At 42.6% G+C, this 18,853-nt stretch overlaps 1 protein-coding gene across 1 annotated transcript; it reads right to left on the bottom strand.

Annotated features, from left to right (window-relative positions):
- Window positions 1–2,710: 2,710 nt before the first annotated feature.
- Window positions 2,711–3,666, bottom strand: LOC308428090 (olfactory receptor 10G2-like; the record flags this gene model as incomplete). The annotated part of the gene is given in 2 exon segments (XM_080926364.1): window positions 2,711–3,252; window positions 3,255–3,666. Coding segments are annotated over 2 exon segments (954 nt in total).
- Window positions 3,667–18,853: the final 15,187 nt, after the last annotated feature.

The raw sequence follows: 18,853 nt of genomic DNA, 5'->3' as shown, positions 1-18,853 counted from the left end.
TCTGGCCTCAGAAGATCACAGAACGCAGGTCAGCTACAGTAGCATGGTAACTTAGACTTAGATAGTAAACTTTTATTATACAGCAACCCTAAATATCTCATAAGACAAAGTCTTGTCCTCTGCTGACGCCTTTCCCCCTCTGCTGCCCCAAGAAGAACCGACAAGAAAGAAAAACCCCACCCAAGCTGGTACAACCATTCTGGAAATCAGTCTTGAGGTTCCTCAAAAAAATTGGACACAGTACTATCTGAAGACCCAGCTATTCCACTCCTGGGCATATACCCAAAAGATAGTCTACATATAACAAGGACACATGCTCCACTATGCTCACAGCAGCCTTATTTATAATAGCCAGAAGCTGGAAAGAACCCAGATGTCCTTCAACAGAGGAATGGGTACAGAAAATGGGGTACATTTACACAATGGAATACTACTCAGCTACTGAAAACAATAACTTCATGAAATTCTTAGTCAAATGGATCTAAGTAGAAAATATCACCCTGAGAGTGGTAACACAATCACAAAAGAACACACATAGTATGCACACACTAATAAGTGGATATTAGCCCAAAATCTTGGAATATTCAAGATACAATTCAGAGACCATGTGAGGCTCAAGATGATGGAAGACCATAGAGGAGATGCTTCAGTCCTTCTTAAAAGCTGGAATGAAACATTCACATGAGGAAATACAGAGACAAGTATAGAGCAGAGACTGAAGAAAAGGTCATCCAGAGACAATCCCACCTGGGGATCCATTTCATCTACAGTCACCAAATCCAGACAATATTGTAGATACCAAAAAGTGCATGCTGATTGGAACCTGATGTAGCTGTCTCCTGAGAGGCCTACCAGAGCCTGAGAAATACAGAGTCACATGTTGTCAACCCACCATTGGTGAGAACAGGGTCTCCAATGGAGGAGTTAGAAAGAACTGAAGGAGCTGAATGAGTTTTCAACCCCATAGGAAGAACAAGAATATCAATCCACCACACCCATTAGATCTCCCAGAGACTTAATGTTCAACCAAAGAGTACACATGGAGGAACCCATGGCTCCAGCAACATATGTAGCAGAGGATCGCCTTGTCAGGCATCAACGGGAGGAGAGACCCTTAGCCCTGTGAAGGCTTAATGCCTCAGTGTAGGGAAATGCCAGGGTGGGGAGGTGGGAGGGAGTTGGTGGGTGGGTGGGGGAGCACCCTCATACAGGCAGGGGGAGGGAGAAGGAATAGGGGGATTCTGGAGGGGAAACCTGAAAAGGGGATAACATTTGAAATGTAAGTAAAGAAATTATTCAATAAAAAATTCAAATCACGAATTAGTTTGTGTGTGTTTCATAGGCACATGTGTGCTCCAGAGTCATGGCGTGCTCATAGATGGCAGAGAGCAACTTGAAGTCAGTTTTCTTTTTCCACCATATGGGTCCAGGGATTGAACCCAGAACATTAGGCTTAGAGGCAAGCACCTTAAACAGCCAAGACCTGTCACTTGCCTTCATTACTTGCATTATGTTGAGACAGAGTTTTTACTATCAACTTTATAATACAAAATCACTTGCTTTTGTTTGAGCTTAGCATTTGTACATATAATTCTGAAAGCAGTTACACTTTGTGGACACATTTGTATACCAAGATCTTTTATCAACAGCATAGCATAATGACTTAAGTGACAATAAGATACCTGCCATGACTTTAGATTCAGTTTATTTACTGTTTGTGGTGAAGACTGAACCCAGATCCCTGAAGATTCCTGGGTTTATTATTTTTTATTAATTCATTATAAAATTTATTATAATTTTATTAATGAGCTGCTTCTCCATCTTTACATCTTAATATTTCTCAAACACATGTTTCTTTAGTTGCTTAGATATTTAAAGCTTGATTCACTATTCTGGGGCTGTAATGTTCCTCTGTCTGATCATGTCTACTTTGTGCTGTTGTAGTCTTCCTGTAAGCCAAGGGCTGGTGCTATACTAATGTTGCATTAAATATTAAAAATAAAAAGGTTTATCTCTTTACCGACCTTGAGGTCTCACTCCTCAAGCCAGGTTTTAGTTTGGATCCGTGTGCTCTTCTGGCGCCTGGTCCGAGCCGCCAACACAGCCCAGCTTGTCCACGCAACTCCCTTCCCTTGGCAGTTTACTACTGCCTATTCTCTGCCTCTGTCCCGGGGTACTTCTGTACCCCCAAATCTCACAAAAACACAACTCTACAGCCCGATAGCTTTTCATACAGGTTTATATGTCCAACTCTCAATCCACAACCCCCATACACAAAAAGATTGCATCAAATAGACAAAGATACAAACTACCTTTCATATAAGATGCTAGACCTATACAATCCTTAATGTTCATAGCTTTTTAACACCAGTAAATATCACCTGGGTCTAGCTGGTCCTTGGGAAGCTCCACATTACCACAATCTTCCCCTTCCATTGTCTCACCTCCTCCAATCTCTGCGACCTCTCTACTTCCCTTGTCCCATCCACAAAGCATTTTCTCCCCTCAAGAAGTTATTAGAGGTGGTACGGTCATGTACCCATTTATTTTTAAAATAATCTACAATGAAAAGATAGTGACAGAAAGTTTCTTCCAATTTTAATTAAACTCTGTTTAGTTTAAAGCCATTATCATTGTTGAGCATTTTTAGTTAAAAACAGGGCCTTTATGATGATGATGATGATGATGTGTGTGGTCCCTGAGGCACTGGCTACTTATCTCCATCCACATTCCTTCTGCCTGCTCTTAGCCTCTTCAGGGCAGACTTCACATCCTGGTTCCTCAGGGTGTAGATGAGGGGATTCAGTAATGGAGTGACGACAGTGTAAAACACAGCAACCGCTCCATCGAAGGGACTCTTGGAACCTGCCCTCAGGTAGATGAATATGCAGGGGACATAGTAGACTGTGACCACAGTGAGATGAGAGCCACAGGTGGAGAAGGCACGTTTCCTGCCATCAGCTGTGCGTATCTTCAGGATGGCATGAACTATGTTGGCATAGGAGAGCAGAATCAGCATGAAGCAACTGGCAGCCACTACCCCAATGTCCACAAAGGTCACGAGTTCATTGATGGTGGTATCGGCACAGGCCAGTCTCAGCACTGCAGGAATGTCACAGATAAAATAATCTATTTGGTTGGGCCCACAGTAGGGCAGTCGGAATGTCAGAGTGGTTTGAATAGACCCGTGGATGGAGCCAGCCACCCAAGCTCCAGCCACTAGGACTGTGCATAACTTCCCATTCATGAGCACGGGTATCGAAGAGGCTGGCATATTGCCAGATACCTGTCATAGGCCATCAAAGTATAAAGGAAGCACTGGGTGCTTCCTAGGAAGTGGAAAAAGTATAGTTGAGCCACACAGCCACCAAACGGGATAGCCTTACTGGCGGGAGTGAAGTTTAATATAAGTCGAGGAACAATGACCGAGGAGAGCCACATGTCCAGGAATGAGAGCACACCCAGAAGAATGTACATGGGGCGGGCATGCAGCTTAGGGTCAGCCCACACAGTGAGCAGGATGAGCAGGTTCCCCAGCTGTGTCAGGATGTAAATGAGGAAGAAGACCAGGAAAAGGAAGGTTCTTAGGTTTGGGGGATGAGCCAAGCCAAGGAGAAGGAAATCTGTCACCACAGTGTCCAGTGATGTGTTTCTGTTTCTTCTCATGTCTTAGTCTGTTAAGATGAACCATGAAGTCAGACAAGGGGAGTGCACAGAGGGAAGAGGTTAGATGATGTTTTTGTTTGGTGATTAGTGGCTAATAGGAGATGAATATCTATGCGTGAAATTATTTTGAAAGAAGACTAGGTATCACCTATTAATTATTTAGGTTAATGTGGAAAAAATTAGCCCAGAGGCTGGCTGTTTTGGTGGATGTGTGGAACCTCCTGCTCAGCGAGAGGCCGCAAGGAACAGTGTTGCACAGATCAAGGACCAGGAGAAGCTGTCAGCTGTAGGATGGGCTGAAGAGTTCAATCAGAAGGGATTTTAAGGAAGGGAGGCTAAATCAAATTCAGAGCAGTGAACTAATACCCTACGATCACATGCACTTCCCTCACTGACCTCGCTGCCATGCTGCCTTTTTGTTTGCAGCTAAGAATCAGCTATGTTCTCCATAGCCCTTCCTCACCATGGTATCAGTTTCCACCTAGTGTTTGTCCATACACTGATGGGACTCTGAAGGCTCTCCTGAAATGTGCTATGGAACATCTGGACATGCTTTACACTTAGCTTTGCCCTGGGAAGGACCCAGTCTTCCTTTCAACCTTGTTTAGTGGACCATTACCTCCAAGAGTTATTTTCTGATTCTTGATGACTTCATAAACCCTTTTAATAACTATCTTACTCTATTTACATTGTCTAATTCCTCATCAATCTTTCCATTATTCAATAGCATGTGCATTAAAAGTGATAGATAATTTAATCTAGCCTATTGGACCTTTCTACTTCATTCAGGCCTAAGTCAGTCTTTGGTGTTATATGATATGGATCTAGTTTAATGATAAGAAACTCCAGCGATCACTCCTGCTCTTTAGTATTTTACGATATAGCTTAGTTTTATTGATTTATGCATCCATTGGCTTAGACTGAATTTTGTATAATGCAGAATTACAAAGGAACTTTTTATTGCTTGTTATAAAAGCATTGACCAACACATGGTTGTTAGCAAGCTTGTGCATGGATGTACACAGGTTTCTGTTCGCCATCCAGCAACTTTTTCTAAAGAATGTTAACATTTTCCAATACCGGAATCAACAATATGACAAGGAAACCACAGAAATGCTTTCATATCTGTTTCTCTTACCCAAAAGTCTCCACCACAGGTCTCTACCACAAAGATTCTTCTAGGTACATAGGGCCAAGCAGACATGGACTGAGCTATGAACCAAATAGATCTTTCTTAAAAGAAACAAAAAGCCCAATACCCGCCCACCCCAAACCAACCAACCAACCAACCAACCAACCAACCAACCAAGTAAACAAAGAAAAAACAAAACAAAACAAAACCATCCAAACCCGCCAAAACCCCAAGTCCCCCCAAAACAACAACAATAACAACAACTCTCCAAACAAAGCAAAGAGGCAGATAAAAGACTTGTTACTTCATTCTTTTTGCTGAATAAGGATTTTTTTCCCTATCCTGGGGTTTAAAATGCATTCATCTGCCATTTAACCATAAAGTACCTATAGTATTTTTAGAAAGCAACAAAATTATAGCCATGTTTAACCATTTAGCTGCCATTAAAACCTCTTCTAGTGGATGGTAAGATGGTGGTTAAGGGCTCTTGCGGACAAGCCTGACAAGTTGAATTCAATTCTTGGGACCTACAGAGAAGAGAACTAACTTTTGAAAGTTTTCCTCTGATCTTCACACCCATGCCTGTGTATACACACACACACACACACACACACACACACACACAGGTTTTTATCTTTTCTAAAATAAACATTCTTACATTAAAGTATTATCTCTAATGATGGTGATGGTGATGAGGATGCAGAGCCTTTCCCGAGATGGCCCGTGTCTCTAGACAGGCATGTAAATAATGTAGTTCAGTATGGTGTTTGAGAGCTGCGGGGAATATGCCCTGGATTTCCAAGATATAGATGTTTACAACAATAAAGCATGTTTTTGCCAGAGTTTTGGGTCTGATAATGAGACTAGAGCAGACCAGGCTCGATTAAAGGAAGCAAGGACAGACTACCCAATATCCTTCTGTACAATCTCTCCCATTCTTTAGCTGCCTATGTCAAGTGGTTTGTAGTCTCTTTCTTGTTTTTAGTTGAAACCTTCAAAAACGTTGCAAGTAATTTGAGTATATCCACTCTGGCTGATTAAATAACCAAGATATTCTGAAAAAAACAACCCAAATATTAGTTTGTATCTGATAATGATAAAATTATCTTGAAATATGGTCAGAATCTAATCGAAGCACATAAAATACTGAATGGTTAAAATTCAATACAGCAGCATTGCACAATGCGACTCCAGTGACGTCAGAGACTGAATGACACGTCTCTGGAAAGTAATTGCAGTAAAAGTTTCAGGAAGGCTGTGAGGATAGATGGAAGACAGCCATCGGGGTGTTTAAGGACACGAAGGATAGGGAAACACTGCAGAGACCTCTTATGTCTTGGGACCCCAGGATGAGCTGCTTTGTGTGTATCTATTATATGAATACATTTCCTGGAGAGGTTTAAAGTGTACAAAGCAGTTCCCCAGCAGTGTGAAAAACTGGATTTCTACAGTGACCCTGAGGGTCTGGGTACTAGGGAAACAGATTTGAAACTCTGAAGACGGGGAGGGAAACTGGCCGAGTGCTTTGTCCAGCATGCTTAAGGCACTCCTATTTACCCTGGGGGAAATATCTAGTCCGAGTCTGTCTCTGGCAGTGGTATCTGCCTTCCTCCTCCTTCATTCAGTTACACGTTCTCTAAGGACAGGGCAGATCAAAAAGAATGTAGAGTATCCTAGGCACATCTTAAGTACTCAACAGAGCTGATTTCTGTCCTTTACCTCAGGCTAAGTGAAAAAGAGCTTACCTTGGAAGAAACCTAGCTCCTCCTCACTGGATGGGGAAAGTACATCTGGCCTATCTTTGTTTCTGTATAACTAACCTCCTGCTCCTGACCTGTTCCTCATCCTTGCCTTTTATTGCCACCATAGTAAAAAGAGAGAGCAAAAGAGATATTAAGTTTTATGAGTCCTCCTTTCAACTTTGTAAAGGTAAAATTTATCCTAGTAGTTGGGGAAAGTTCCAGAAAGAAATGGGAAGAGACCAATGTTTAGACCATACAATCTAGTCTCCAAGCTACAGGCTGGTTGTGCCCTCTTGAGTGGAGCTCTTTTCCACACTTATTCCTCTTAGACTTACCGGTGAGAGCTGTCTCTCAGTGGATCTGTCCCGCAGAGAGAGAGAGAGAGAGAGAGAGAGAGAGAGAGAGAGAGAGAGAGAGAGAGAGAGAGAGAGAGAGATGCTGTCCAGATGCTCAGTCCAGCCTGGGCTCCTCTCTCTTTTTTTTAAAAAGGATTTAGCATTTTTTCAGAAGTTTGCCCTGCAGGCAGCCGCCCTTCAGGGCCTCTGATGAGTGTGACTTCTGTTTCTCAGGTTTTTATCTTGTTGTTTTTCTGGTTCTGCTTAGGGGTTGGGGGCGTGGGGGAGAAACACTGCCTAGAGATTAGAAGCTGACTTCTGACCTCAAGGGAAATCCTACTGCAAAGCATCCCCTAATGAGGCCTCCCTCCCTGAATCCTCATTATTTTGTGTTGAGAGAGGGGGGCTGTGGAGAATGCTCACGAGTATGTGGGCTCTCTGTATGCCTTCTCAGTGTGCTCTGTGTGACTGCTGACTTCTTAGTGCTGTCTTCATTTGTCCCCTTGCCTCTCATACTCATTCTGCTCTGGCTGCCACCTGCTTCCTTTTAAGATGCCATTGAGTCCAGTGGATGAAACCTCCCTAGACCTCCTCTTCCTCTGTTTAGTCTTCTTGGTTCCCTTTAATGCTACCGGACATCCTGTGTTTGCCCATCTATTGTGTGTTTCCCTTCCCCAGAATGTAGGCTTCACAATGGTACTTTGGCTCACATGGAATTCCTGGCACCATTTATCATAGGGCTTTGCATGTAGTAGGTTCTTAATAAATACCTTCCAATGAATGCCTTGGGCAGGAAAAAGAAAGAAAGAAAGAAAGCTGTGGTTTCCAATATGAATCTGACAATTACCTGGGGACATGGCTCAGTGGTTAAGAGCACTGTCTGCTCTTCCAGAGGTCCTGAGTTCAATTCCCAGCAACCACATAGTGGCTCATAACTATCTGTAAATAAGATCTGATGCCCTCTTCTGGTGTGTCTGAAAACAGTAACAGAGTACTCACATACATGAAGTAAATAAATATAATCTTTAAAAAAGGTGTTTGCTGCATAAGCATAAGGACACACTCCAATTCATGTATATATACACACTACACACATGTATGCATACACACATGTACATATACATGTGAATACAGCATATACCACCTCACATGCATATATATATCACATGTACACACACAAACACATTAATAAATCATATACTACCCCTACATGTACTCACACACATGTACAACACACACAAGGACACATAAATATGCAAATATCATACACAGATATACCATATATCATCCCCAGATGCATACACAAGTACACACACCACATATATAGAAATATACACTATACACCCAACATGAGTACACCATACACGTACCAACTTGCACTTCTGCCAAGCCATAGAATCAGTTAGCATACCTGCACACCTAAGTTTGAACCCTGAGACACACATAGTGGAAGGAGAAAATCAATTTTCACAAGTTGCCCTCCAAACTCCACATATGCACCACGGTGTGTGCATGGCCCTGCCAATAAATGATACCTCTAATAATAATGAAAGAGAAAAACCATGTGGCCTATGTACATCTGATGAAACCAGTAAATCAGTGGATCAAGGCCCTACATCTCCAGGGCTAGGTGGGAACCCACACACTGCCACTAACCATTTTTCCTAAAATTCAGGGGATCACAATGTCAGTAATCTGAACGTCTGGAAGATGGTGGATGATGCCCAGGCACAGTTTACCTGAACCTCCAGGAATAAGTTGAAGAAAGCTGAATAACAGATGTCAGAGGGGAAGGATTGTACAGAGACAGGGTCAGCATTTACAACTGAACTCCTGAAGAACCACCCAGAGGACTGGCCAGCATCTGAGACCCCACCTATGAGATATCACATGAATTTGACCAGAACTTGTACCCAGTCTTCCAAACAAAGAACTGGCAGCGCAGACAGGATGCCTGCCTAGGAACTCAGGGATAAGACAAGGTTCCCGGTGCTGCTAAGATGCACTGAGAAACTTGAGGCTGGTCCAGGAATCAGTACAGGCGGCATTCAGCTGCTTCCTCTCCTTCGTGTTTATCCCACTATTTTCTACACATCAAGTTAGCAGGTCAGCTCATTCCTACTCGGTCTCCCCTCCTCTCACTCCAGACTCTTTTACATTTTCCTTATGTAAAGGATGCAGACTGGCCTTGTTTGTGTGTTCTGTGGAGACTGGGGACTTTTTTATGTCATCTGATTACAGTTTAGTGTGAGGGGTTAGTAGAACACAGGCGGCGTAGAAGAGGTGGGAGAATGCTCAGGAGGGGGAGAAGACTTAAGGGAAAATAGTGGGGTTGTAGATAAGGATATATACATAAACTTTATGGAAATCCATTAGTTTGTGAGACAATGAAGAACACACACACACACACACACACACACACACACACACAAATCCACATGAGTTTAAACAGAATCATCCTGTGCAGGTGGGCAGTGCTTCTCACAGAGGACATGGGTTAGTAAATGAACATCTCAGTACCAGGCTGTCATGCAAAGGATACTTCCATATAGATTACTGGTCAGGGAGGCTCTCTAACAACACAGTACTGTCACTGCTACTGGTCGCCCACTGTAACTAGATGGTAAGACCTTACTGCTGAAGATACCATTCATTTTGGACACAAAACATAAAGAAATCAACCTCAAACTGACCAGGGAGCTCTGATTATACGCATGTAGGACGATGAAAGCAGATCCCCATCTCTCACTCTGTATAAAAATAGGTTCCAAATGCAGGTTTAAAACATTAAAGGCAAACCCGCAACTCTGCAACCGCTGAAGAAAAAGTAAGGGAAACATTTCAAGGCACAGGCATAGGCAAGGATTTTCTCAGTGACAAGCCCAACACTTTCATTCATTGATTGATTGATTGACTTGTATTTTTTAAACTTCATGTGTATAATTGTTTGTCTAAATGTATTTATGTGCACTGTGTGTATGTCTGATACCCATGGAAATCAGAAGATGATGTTGTATGCCCTGGAACTGGAGTTGTGGATGCTTGTGAGCCACTGTCTTTATGCTGGGTACTATACTGTTCCTGGGTCCTCTGAAAGAGTAACAAGTTCTCCCTCTCCCTCCCCTTCCCTCTTCCTCCCCTCCCTTTCCCTCCTCCCCCTTCTTCCCCTCCTTCCTGTCTTTCCCCTCCTCCCCCTCTCTCTCTTCCCTCTCCCAAAGACTGTAATTTAATTACAGCATTTTCCCCTTCTCTTTCCTCCACCGAAGCCCTCCCATATACCCTTTTTACACTGCCTTCAAATTCATGGCTTCTTTTCCATTAATTTCTATTACATACAAATATGTATTTGTATCTACAAATATATTTATGAATATAACTTGAAAAAATGCCCCTAATTACTAAACCAATTTTTAGCTTTTAATTTCAACAATTAAAATATAGTTTATAAAATTAAAAAGAGCAATAGTTGGGTTTACCAGCAGGTACATGGCTGAACATTTCAGGTGGACTGTCTATATCGTGGTGGTTGGATTTACTTTCTCATGTGTGGATACCTCATTCCTTCTTAGAAGGGAGAACAAAACACTCACAAGATAAAAGACAAGGTCAAACAGAGGAGCAGGGATTGAAGAAAAGATCCACCAGAGACTGCCTCACCTGGGGATCCACCCCACATGCAGCCACCAAACCCAAGCACTATTGCTGATGCCAAGTAGTGCTTACTGGCAGGAACCTGATATGGATGCCTTCTCAGAGTCTCTGCCAGAGCCATACTGATACAGATGAATATGCTTGTAGCTAAACATCGGACTGAACATGAAGGAGCTAGAGAAAGGACTGAAGGAACTGAAACGGTCTGCAACCCCATGGGAAGAACAACATTATCAACTGCCCAAACCCACCTTAACTCCCATGAACTAAAACACCAACTATTGAGCATACATGGAGAGACCCATGGCTCCAGTTGCATATGTAGCAGAGGATAGCATTGTCTGGCATCAGTGGTAGAAGAAGCCTTTGGTCCAGTGAAGGTGTGTTTTCCCAGAGTATGGGAATGCCAAGACACTGCGGTGGAGAGGGTAGTTGGGAGAAGGAGCACCTTCATGGAAGCAAGTGCAGAGGGTGGGAGAATAGAAGGGGATACTATTTGAAATGTAAATATAGAGAATATTCAATAAAATAATTAAAAGATTCTCATTCTATCAACTTAAGTTGCAAATTCTCACTAATGTAATTACAAATTAATTCAGTTTGAAACTTGATGCAGTGTGGCTGGGTTTACCATGGTCATCTCTGCAATGGAGCCAAAGCTGTTTATGAATATGTTGCATCGACATTAACTGGAGGGCCTAAAAAAGAGAATATCATACAGGATAGTAGATGCTCACTTAAAATATTTTCCAGTAATTCAGAGCATCTCATTAATGTATTCTTTATTTGCTCATAGGTTGGCCATGCCAACAGCAGTTACTCTGGAAATCTGGATGTAAAACCTCAAGGTCAGTTATGTCTTTGGAACAGGGACAATGGTTAGTACATAAAAAATTATTCTAATAAATAAAAAAATGCATGTAATTGAATGTATGTAAAAGTCTGTTTTCATACCCTACAAAGACCAAATGGAACTGATTCTGCTTGATCTCAGACTCCGTAAGGCAAGAAGAAAATAAAAAGAAGGAATCCATTTTCTTTAATCTGGAATTTGTATTGGTTTTGTGACTGTCTAATAAAAATAGTCTATGAGCTAATTAAAAAAAAAAGCAAGCTGAGCAAGCCAGGGGAAGCAAACCAGTAAGTAACATCCCTCCATGGCCTCTGCATCAGCTCCTGCTTCCTGACCCACTTGAGTTCCATCCTGACTTCCTTTGGTGATGAACAGCAATGTGGAAGGGTAAGCTGAATAAACTCCTTTCTCCCCAACTTGCTTCTTTGTCATGATGTTTGTGCAGGAATAGAAACCCCGACTAAGACACCATGTTTGTTAACACCTCCTCTGTGGCCCATCTGCCACTAACATTCCCTGAAAAGGTTACCTGTGCAAGGCACAGAAGACAAGAAATCAGGGGACAGAAACATTAATAGGCATTTTAAAAATAACTGATTGGGGCTCTCACGATTCAGCACTTGCTTTTGTTTCTTGTAAGATGAATTGGATTGCTTTCATAACCGAAACATGAGCTCAAACTACTTAAGTTCTCACAGTAGGGCTGTGTAGAGATCTAGTTGTCCTTGCTTCATCTCTAATCCGATTTTAATTTATAATATTTTATACCATCCCTTCATTATCTTGTTATGGATAACAGGAAATACAAGGATACAATTCTTCTTTCAGGTGTATATAATAAACAGACACTTAACAACTGGTAAAGAAAAGAAAGAAGAAAATAAACAGCAGCCAGGTGGTGGCGCACGCCATTAATCCCAGCACTGGAGGCAGAGGCAGGCAAAATTTCTATGAGTTCAAAGCCAGCCTGGTCTACACAATGAGTTCCAGGACAGCCCAGGCTAGCACACAGAGATAGCCTATCTTAAAAAAAAAAAAAATAAACAAAGAAAGAAACAAAACTACAAATTTTGGCCTGGGTGTGAGGAAAGAGGAACCCTTAATCCACTGCTTATGGAAATGTGTATTTGTACAGTAAATAAGGAAACCAACATTGAGGTCCCTTCAAAAGTAATTACAGATTTTTCATATGACCCAACTAAGCCAGTTCTGAGCATATACCTAAAGTACTCTACATCCTATCAAAGAAATACTTGCAAATCTGTGCTGATTATTTTATACTCCGTTAGCATCATGGAGGGAAACATGGGGAACACGGGCAGATATGGTTCTGGAGAAGTGGAGAGTTCTATATCTAGATTAGCATGTGGCCGGAATAGAGACAGGCACTGGGCCTGGCTTGAGCATCTGAGACCTCAAAGCCCACCCCACTACCTCCAACATGTCCACACCTCTCAATACTTCCTATGGATCTACGGGGACCATTTTCATTCAAACACCACAGTTTGTGTATAATATCAGCAGTGCATTCTTCCCAGGGCCCGGAGCTCCTCAGTGACAGGCTTTCAGCCAAGGGTATAGTACCAGGTGTGTGCTCAATCTCCTGGAGACGGCCTTAAATCCTACTAGAAAGTTGTTGAGTAGCTCATAGTATTCTGACACTGTTGCCCAGGGGGTGAATATTTTCTAGTAGGGCCTATTTTATTTTTTAATAAAGCCATGTATTGCATTCTACTTTATGGAGTGAGTACACAGAAATGAATCCAAATGATTCACGACGAGAGTAGTTACTCTAGTAAATTGTTGATCTAGATATGGAGGCAAATGCCTGTAATACCATCTCTTGGAAGGACATGATGCTGAAATCAACCTGGTCTACACTTCTAGGTTTATTTCAATGCCAAGCCAAGCCAAGTCAAGCCAAATCAAATCAAAGTATGACAAGACAAAGGAAAACTAGCAAACAGAAAACCAGATGAGGCAGGCAGAAGACACTGAGTGTCCTGCCACCACAGGCACCACTACCATGTGCAAGAATGTGGTGGAGGGATGGGAGAGGAAGAGAAGGAGAACGGTGTAAACACAGTGGAGAGAGGGGGAACCAGAGACGCAAGGGTGGTGAGGAACAGCCAGCTGTGAGTGCCACCTGAAGCCATGACAAGTTCCTGGCCTGGGCTACCACTGAGGGACATGTCTGGGGTTGTGTCGGTGCGGCAGCCCATGTTACTACCAAAGGTCACAGGGATGTCTGAAGTCTGGGCTGCCAGCTGGGGTCATGTTGATGCTCAAGAGCTGTCCAGATACAGCCTCACCTCTTCCTGGCTGGAGCACTCTGGAGAGTGGGCCCTGCACCTACTTCTCCTGGGCATCACAATCGAACTGGCCCCGGTGTCAGGGATGCAGGTGAGCTGGTGTGAGTGTGGGAGAGCCTGGTCCTGCTCCTTGTTGGTTGCCGCAGGCAAAAGAACTGGCCCTGTCACCCTCACCTGGGGGAAAGCAGAAGAGATGGCCCCGGTAGTGTGAGTGCAAGAGTCAGGCTGAGCAACTCAGCTACTCAGATCCAGGACTCGGAGTTGGCACATCCCAGCCTCTACCCCATCTATGAACTGCTAGAGTGTGTGAAGGGGCTGGCCTTGCAAATGTAAAGCTGCAGGATCTCCATGATGCAGGGCAACAACATGACATCTGAGAGGAGTCCCAGTGAGGACATAGCATTGACAGTGTAGCAGAAGCCAGAGGCCTTGAACCAGACCAATGACTCACTGCAATGAACATGTGCAGGTGAAGACGTTTGGACAAGGGCTTATGCTATGCAACACACCATGATGCACAGCTTCCACGGCAAGATGATTTTTTTGTTTTGTTTCCTTTACTTTTCTTTTCTTTTTTCTTTTCTTTCTTTTCTTTTCTTTTCTTTTCTTTTCTTCCTTCCTTCCTTCCTTTTTTTCTTCCTTCCTTCCTTCCTTCCTTTATTTTTTTAGGGTGGGATTGCAAGTGCAGAGGGCAGATATGGAGGGACAGGAAGATAAGTGGGATTGGGATACATGATGAACAACACAAGCAATAGACAAAGGACGCTACGTGGAAGACATTACCTTGAGAAAAGAATAGACTTTTTAAAAAATAGGGTCTCATGTATCTCAAACTGGCCTTGAGCTTGTTGTATGGCCAAGGATGATTTTGATCCTGATCCTCCTTCCCCGACCTTAAGTGTTGGAATATGGTACACCACACAGTGCAGTACTAAAAACACTCTTTTTTTTTTTTTTTTTTTTACTTATTTAATATGTGCACAGACATTTTTATTTATTTATTTATTTATTCTGCTGTAAACCTTTTTTAAACATCTTTATTTTAAAAAGCAAAGATAAATGTACATATTTTAAGCATTTTTGCATAAAAGTATATGAATACATTTTTGTCAGTGCTTGGGTTTCTTTTTTAAAGGTTTGATAGTGTGCATTAAAATCTTACTAGTTACAATGAGCATAAAGTACATGTAAAACAGGATGTAACCTGGAATTAGTCAGTTTTCTTGGTGTGTAAAGATTAAGCATAATGGTTTTTTCTTTTCTTTTCGTTTTTTTTTTTCTTTTCTTGAACTTCATATAGTCTGTGAGTTGTTTCTGGGGTGTTCAGAGCTTTCTGGGGTTAGTATCCAATTATCAATGACTGCATATTATGTCTGTTCTTTTGTGACTGGGTTATCTCACTCAGGATGATATTCTCTAAATGCATCCATTTTCTTAAGAATTTCATTAAGTCATTGTTTCTGATAGCTGAGTAGTACTCCATTGTGTAAATGTACCACAATTTTTGTATCCACTCATCTACTGAAGGACATCTGGGTTCTTTCCAGCTTCTGGCTATTATAAATAGGGCTGCTATGAACATTGTGGTGCATGTGTCTTTGTTGTATATTGGAGTGTCTCTGGGGTATATGCCTAGAAGTGGAATAGCTGGGTCTTCAGGTAGGACTATGTCCAATTTTCTGAGGAATCGCCAGACTGATTTCCAGAGTGGTTGTATCAGTTTACAACCCCACCAACAGTGGAGGAGTGTTCCTCTTTCTCCACATCCTCGCCAGCATCTGCTGTCATCTGAATTTTTGATCTTGGCCAATCTGACTGGTGTGAGGTGGAATCTCAGGGTTGTTTTGATTTGTATTTCCCTGATGGCTAACCACACCTTTTAACACTTTGGAAGTAGGTGGAAGCACAGGTTCCTTCCTGAATGTCCTTATCTAGCTTTCTTTCAATCTTTCTTTCTTTCTTTCTTTCTTTCTTTCTTTCTTTCTTTCTTTCTTTCTTTCTTTCTCTCTCTCTCTCTCTCTCTCTCTCTCTCTCTCTCTCTCTCTTTCTTTCTTTCTTTCTTTCTTTCTTTCTTAAGTCTAGTCTCTTGCTTCTTGCTTTCTGCTGTTTCTCTTTCCCAAGGTTTCATGTCACTGAGCAAAAATAGTAAACAGCGGAGATATTTAAGGCAGTGTTAGCGTTTAGTCTATTCTTTTTAAATATTTGAGGCGTCTGAAATAATGAATAGTTTAACTTTCCACTTCTGGTATATATTCACACGTAGACATATCGTCCACTTATTCCCTGTCCCAAACACCTCCGGTGGAGACAGCAGTGCATTCACACTGTCTGCATAGCCCTGTGTTTTGTTTTTTTCTACCCTGGGAAAAGAAACTTAGCCTGGGGTATGCTCTCGTCTTAAGTTCCTGTTTGTTCTGTTTTTTTCTTGGTAGGTACCATAGGCTGGCCTTGAGCACAGCCCCCCCCCGTCCCCCCCCCGTCCCCGCCCCACCTTCCCGGGGCCTTTCAAGCGCTGCTGTTAGAGGCCTGTACCACCTCTCCCAGCTGTCTGTTTTCTTCACGGGCAATACTGTCTGCCAGGCGAGCTTCATCAAAGTCAGTGGGTTAAACCCTAAAGAGTAGTGAGAACGCAGTCTTTAGAAGGGACTCCTGATCGCTAAGGGACTTCCCCAACCGTCACCGTCACCGAGGCATCTCGAAGACACCCCTCAAGAAAGGACATCCTCTTCTTGCTTCTGTGGGTTTGCATCCAGGATGAACCTCCTCCCCTCCCACAGAGGGTTTTCTTTCTGAAGCTGCTGGTGCTCAAGAACTGGGGACTCAGTGTCAGGTTGGCTGTGTCTGGCTGCAGATGTGGGGATTTGTTCTCTATCTCTTCCTGATGGTGGGAGGTGAGGGCCAACTTCATAGAGAACATGGCTGGGAGTTTTCAAAATAATTTTCCTCCATCTAAATAATTGCAACTTTTATACTGAAAGAAGCCTTTGTTATCAGATGTTTTCTTTTTGTTCTTCTTCTTCATTTATTTGTTTATTTATTTATTTATTTATTTATATATATATTTATTTATTTAATGTTTTTTGGAACAGGGTTTCTCCATGTATCCCTGGCTGTCCTGGAACTCACTTTGTAGATCAGGCTGGCTTTGAACTCAGAGATCCACCTGCCCCTGCCTCCTGAGTGCTGGGATTAAAGGCACATGCCAACATCTCCTGTGGATAGATGTTTTCTTCTGATGTACCCACTGGTATTGGCCTTCTGATAATGAGCAATTCCCACTGGAGCTACAGTTACTGACACTCCTTGTTTATCTTAACTCCATGTTGCTCTAAGTTTTCCTGGACCACATGGAAGTGTGGCTATTTTTGTTGTTGTTGTTTATTAATCGTTAATGTGTGAATAATCTATCTACAGCATTTTCATGCTCCCTTTTCCCCATCTAATCTTTTTTGTGTCTCATAGGGGCCTCAGGACAAGGCATGGAACAGCCTGCCATGTTGATGTCTGTGGAAGGAGCCTTTGCTCGGATCAACTGCACATATCGCACCTCAGGGTTCAATGGGTTATCCTGGTACCAGCAACACGAAGGCCAAGCACCTGTATTTCTTTCTTACGATGTTCTGGATGGTTTGAAGGACAGTGGGCGTTTCTCCACATTCCTGAGCCGCTCGAATGGGTACAGTTACCTGCTTCTGACAGAGCTCCAGATCAAAGACTCTGCCTCATACTTCTGTGCTGTGAGGGACACAGTGACTATACTGCCTCTGTGGCTGCACAGAAATTCAAAGGGACCACATCTGGGGTGGAGTTACCTTTCCTTAGTGTATGTTTGCTGTGAGTCAAGACTAGGCCTCTTGGAACCAGCCTGGATTTGAGCTTGCCACTTTCTATCTGGGTGTTTTTTAATCGAGCCACTTTAACTTAAAATAAATTTTATATTTCTTGTTTAATTTTTTTGTCAGTTCAATTTTCTCCTGTATAAAATGGGGCTAACAGCAGTGCCTTAGCCCTAACACATAATGTTTTATAACATTTCAGTTATTTATAAAATTGGAGTTTTCTAAAGGTTTGACTAGGGGGCTCCAGATCCAAGATAAGTATACTTGTGTAGGGAAAGGGCAGAATCTGGGACAGGAAGGGGGTAGGGAGAAGGGGAGGAGAGAAAATGGCTTTATGAATGAGCCTCAGAAGTGCCTTACCGTCACTGCCATTTAAAGGTCCCACAGCCTCATACAGTGAAGCTCGAGATTGCTCAGAGTTGCTTGAGGTCATTGCTATCACCTTGTTGATTGACTACTATCTGTCATACCAGTGTGTGTGAGTGTGTGTGAGTGTGTGTGTGAGTGTGTGTGTGAGTGTGTGTGAGTGTGTGTGTGAGTGTGTGTGTATGTGTGTGTGTGAGTGTGTGTGTATGTGTATGTGAGTGTGTGTGTGTGAGTGTGTGTGTGAGTGTGTGAGTGTGTGTGAGTGTGTGTGTGAGTGTGTGTGTGAGTGTGTGTGAGTGTGAGTGTGTGTGTGTGAGTGTGTGTGAGTGTGTGTGAGTGTGAGTGTGTGAGTGTGTGTGTGTGTGTGTGTGTGTGTGTGATGGCCACATGTGGAAGTCAGAAGGTAACTTGCCAGACCAGAGTCAGCTTTCTTCTACTATCATGTTGGTCTTAAAGACTGAACTCAGGTCATCAGCTTGGTAGCCAGCGTCTTTACCCACTGAGCAATCCTACTCTCTAAACGCTAAATCTTTTGTTACTGTCTCATAGGTCCCCGGGACACATTTCCCCCTCCAGACTGTTTTGTTTGCTGTTGTTGGGTTGAGTAAATTCTGCCCTGTCATTCAGATCTGGCCACTCTCATTCTCCTGTTGAGTCTAACCTGAAAGATTCTTGACTTACATTTTAATTTTTTATTTCTCTAATTTGCTTGATGTTTTTCTCCATAAATTCTTTTTATTCCCCGTGGCTGAAATGTCTGGTTCCCTGATTAAGAGGAATGACACTCATTCGTTGAAGTATTTCCGCAGTAGCTGTTAGAACATGCTGCCTCATGAATTCAGTCTCAGTGTAGACATTTGGCATCCTTTCCCTTTCATCTTCTGCTTTTTTTCCCTAGAGAATGGGCTTCATATTAGAAAACTTGGCTCCCATTTAATTTTCATTTCAGCAAGTTTG

This window comes from Micromys minutus (genome assembly GCF_963924665.1).
Source record: "Micromys minutus genome assembly, chromosome: 12".
Taxonomy (NCBI): domain Eukaryota; kingdom Metazoa; phylum Chordata; class Mammalia; order Rodentia; family Muridae; genus Micromys; species Micromys minutus.
This window is presented reverse-complemented; position numbering and strand designations above follow the sequence as displayed.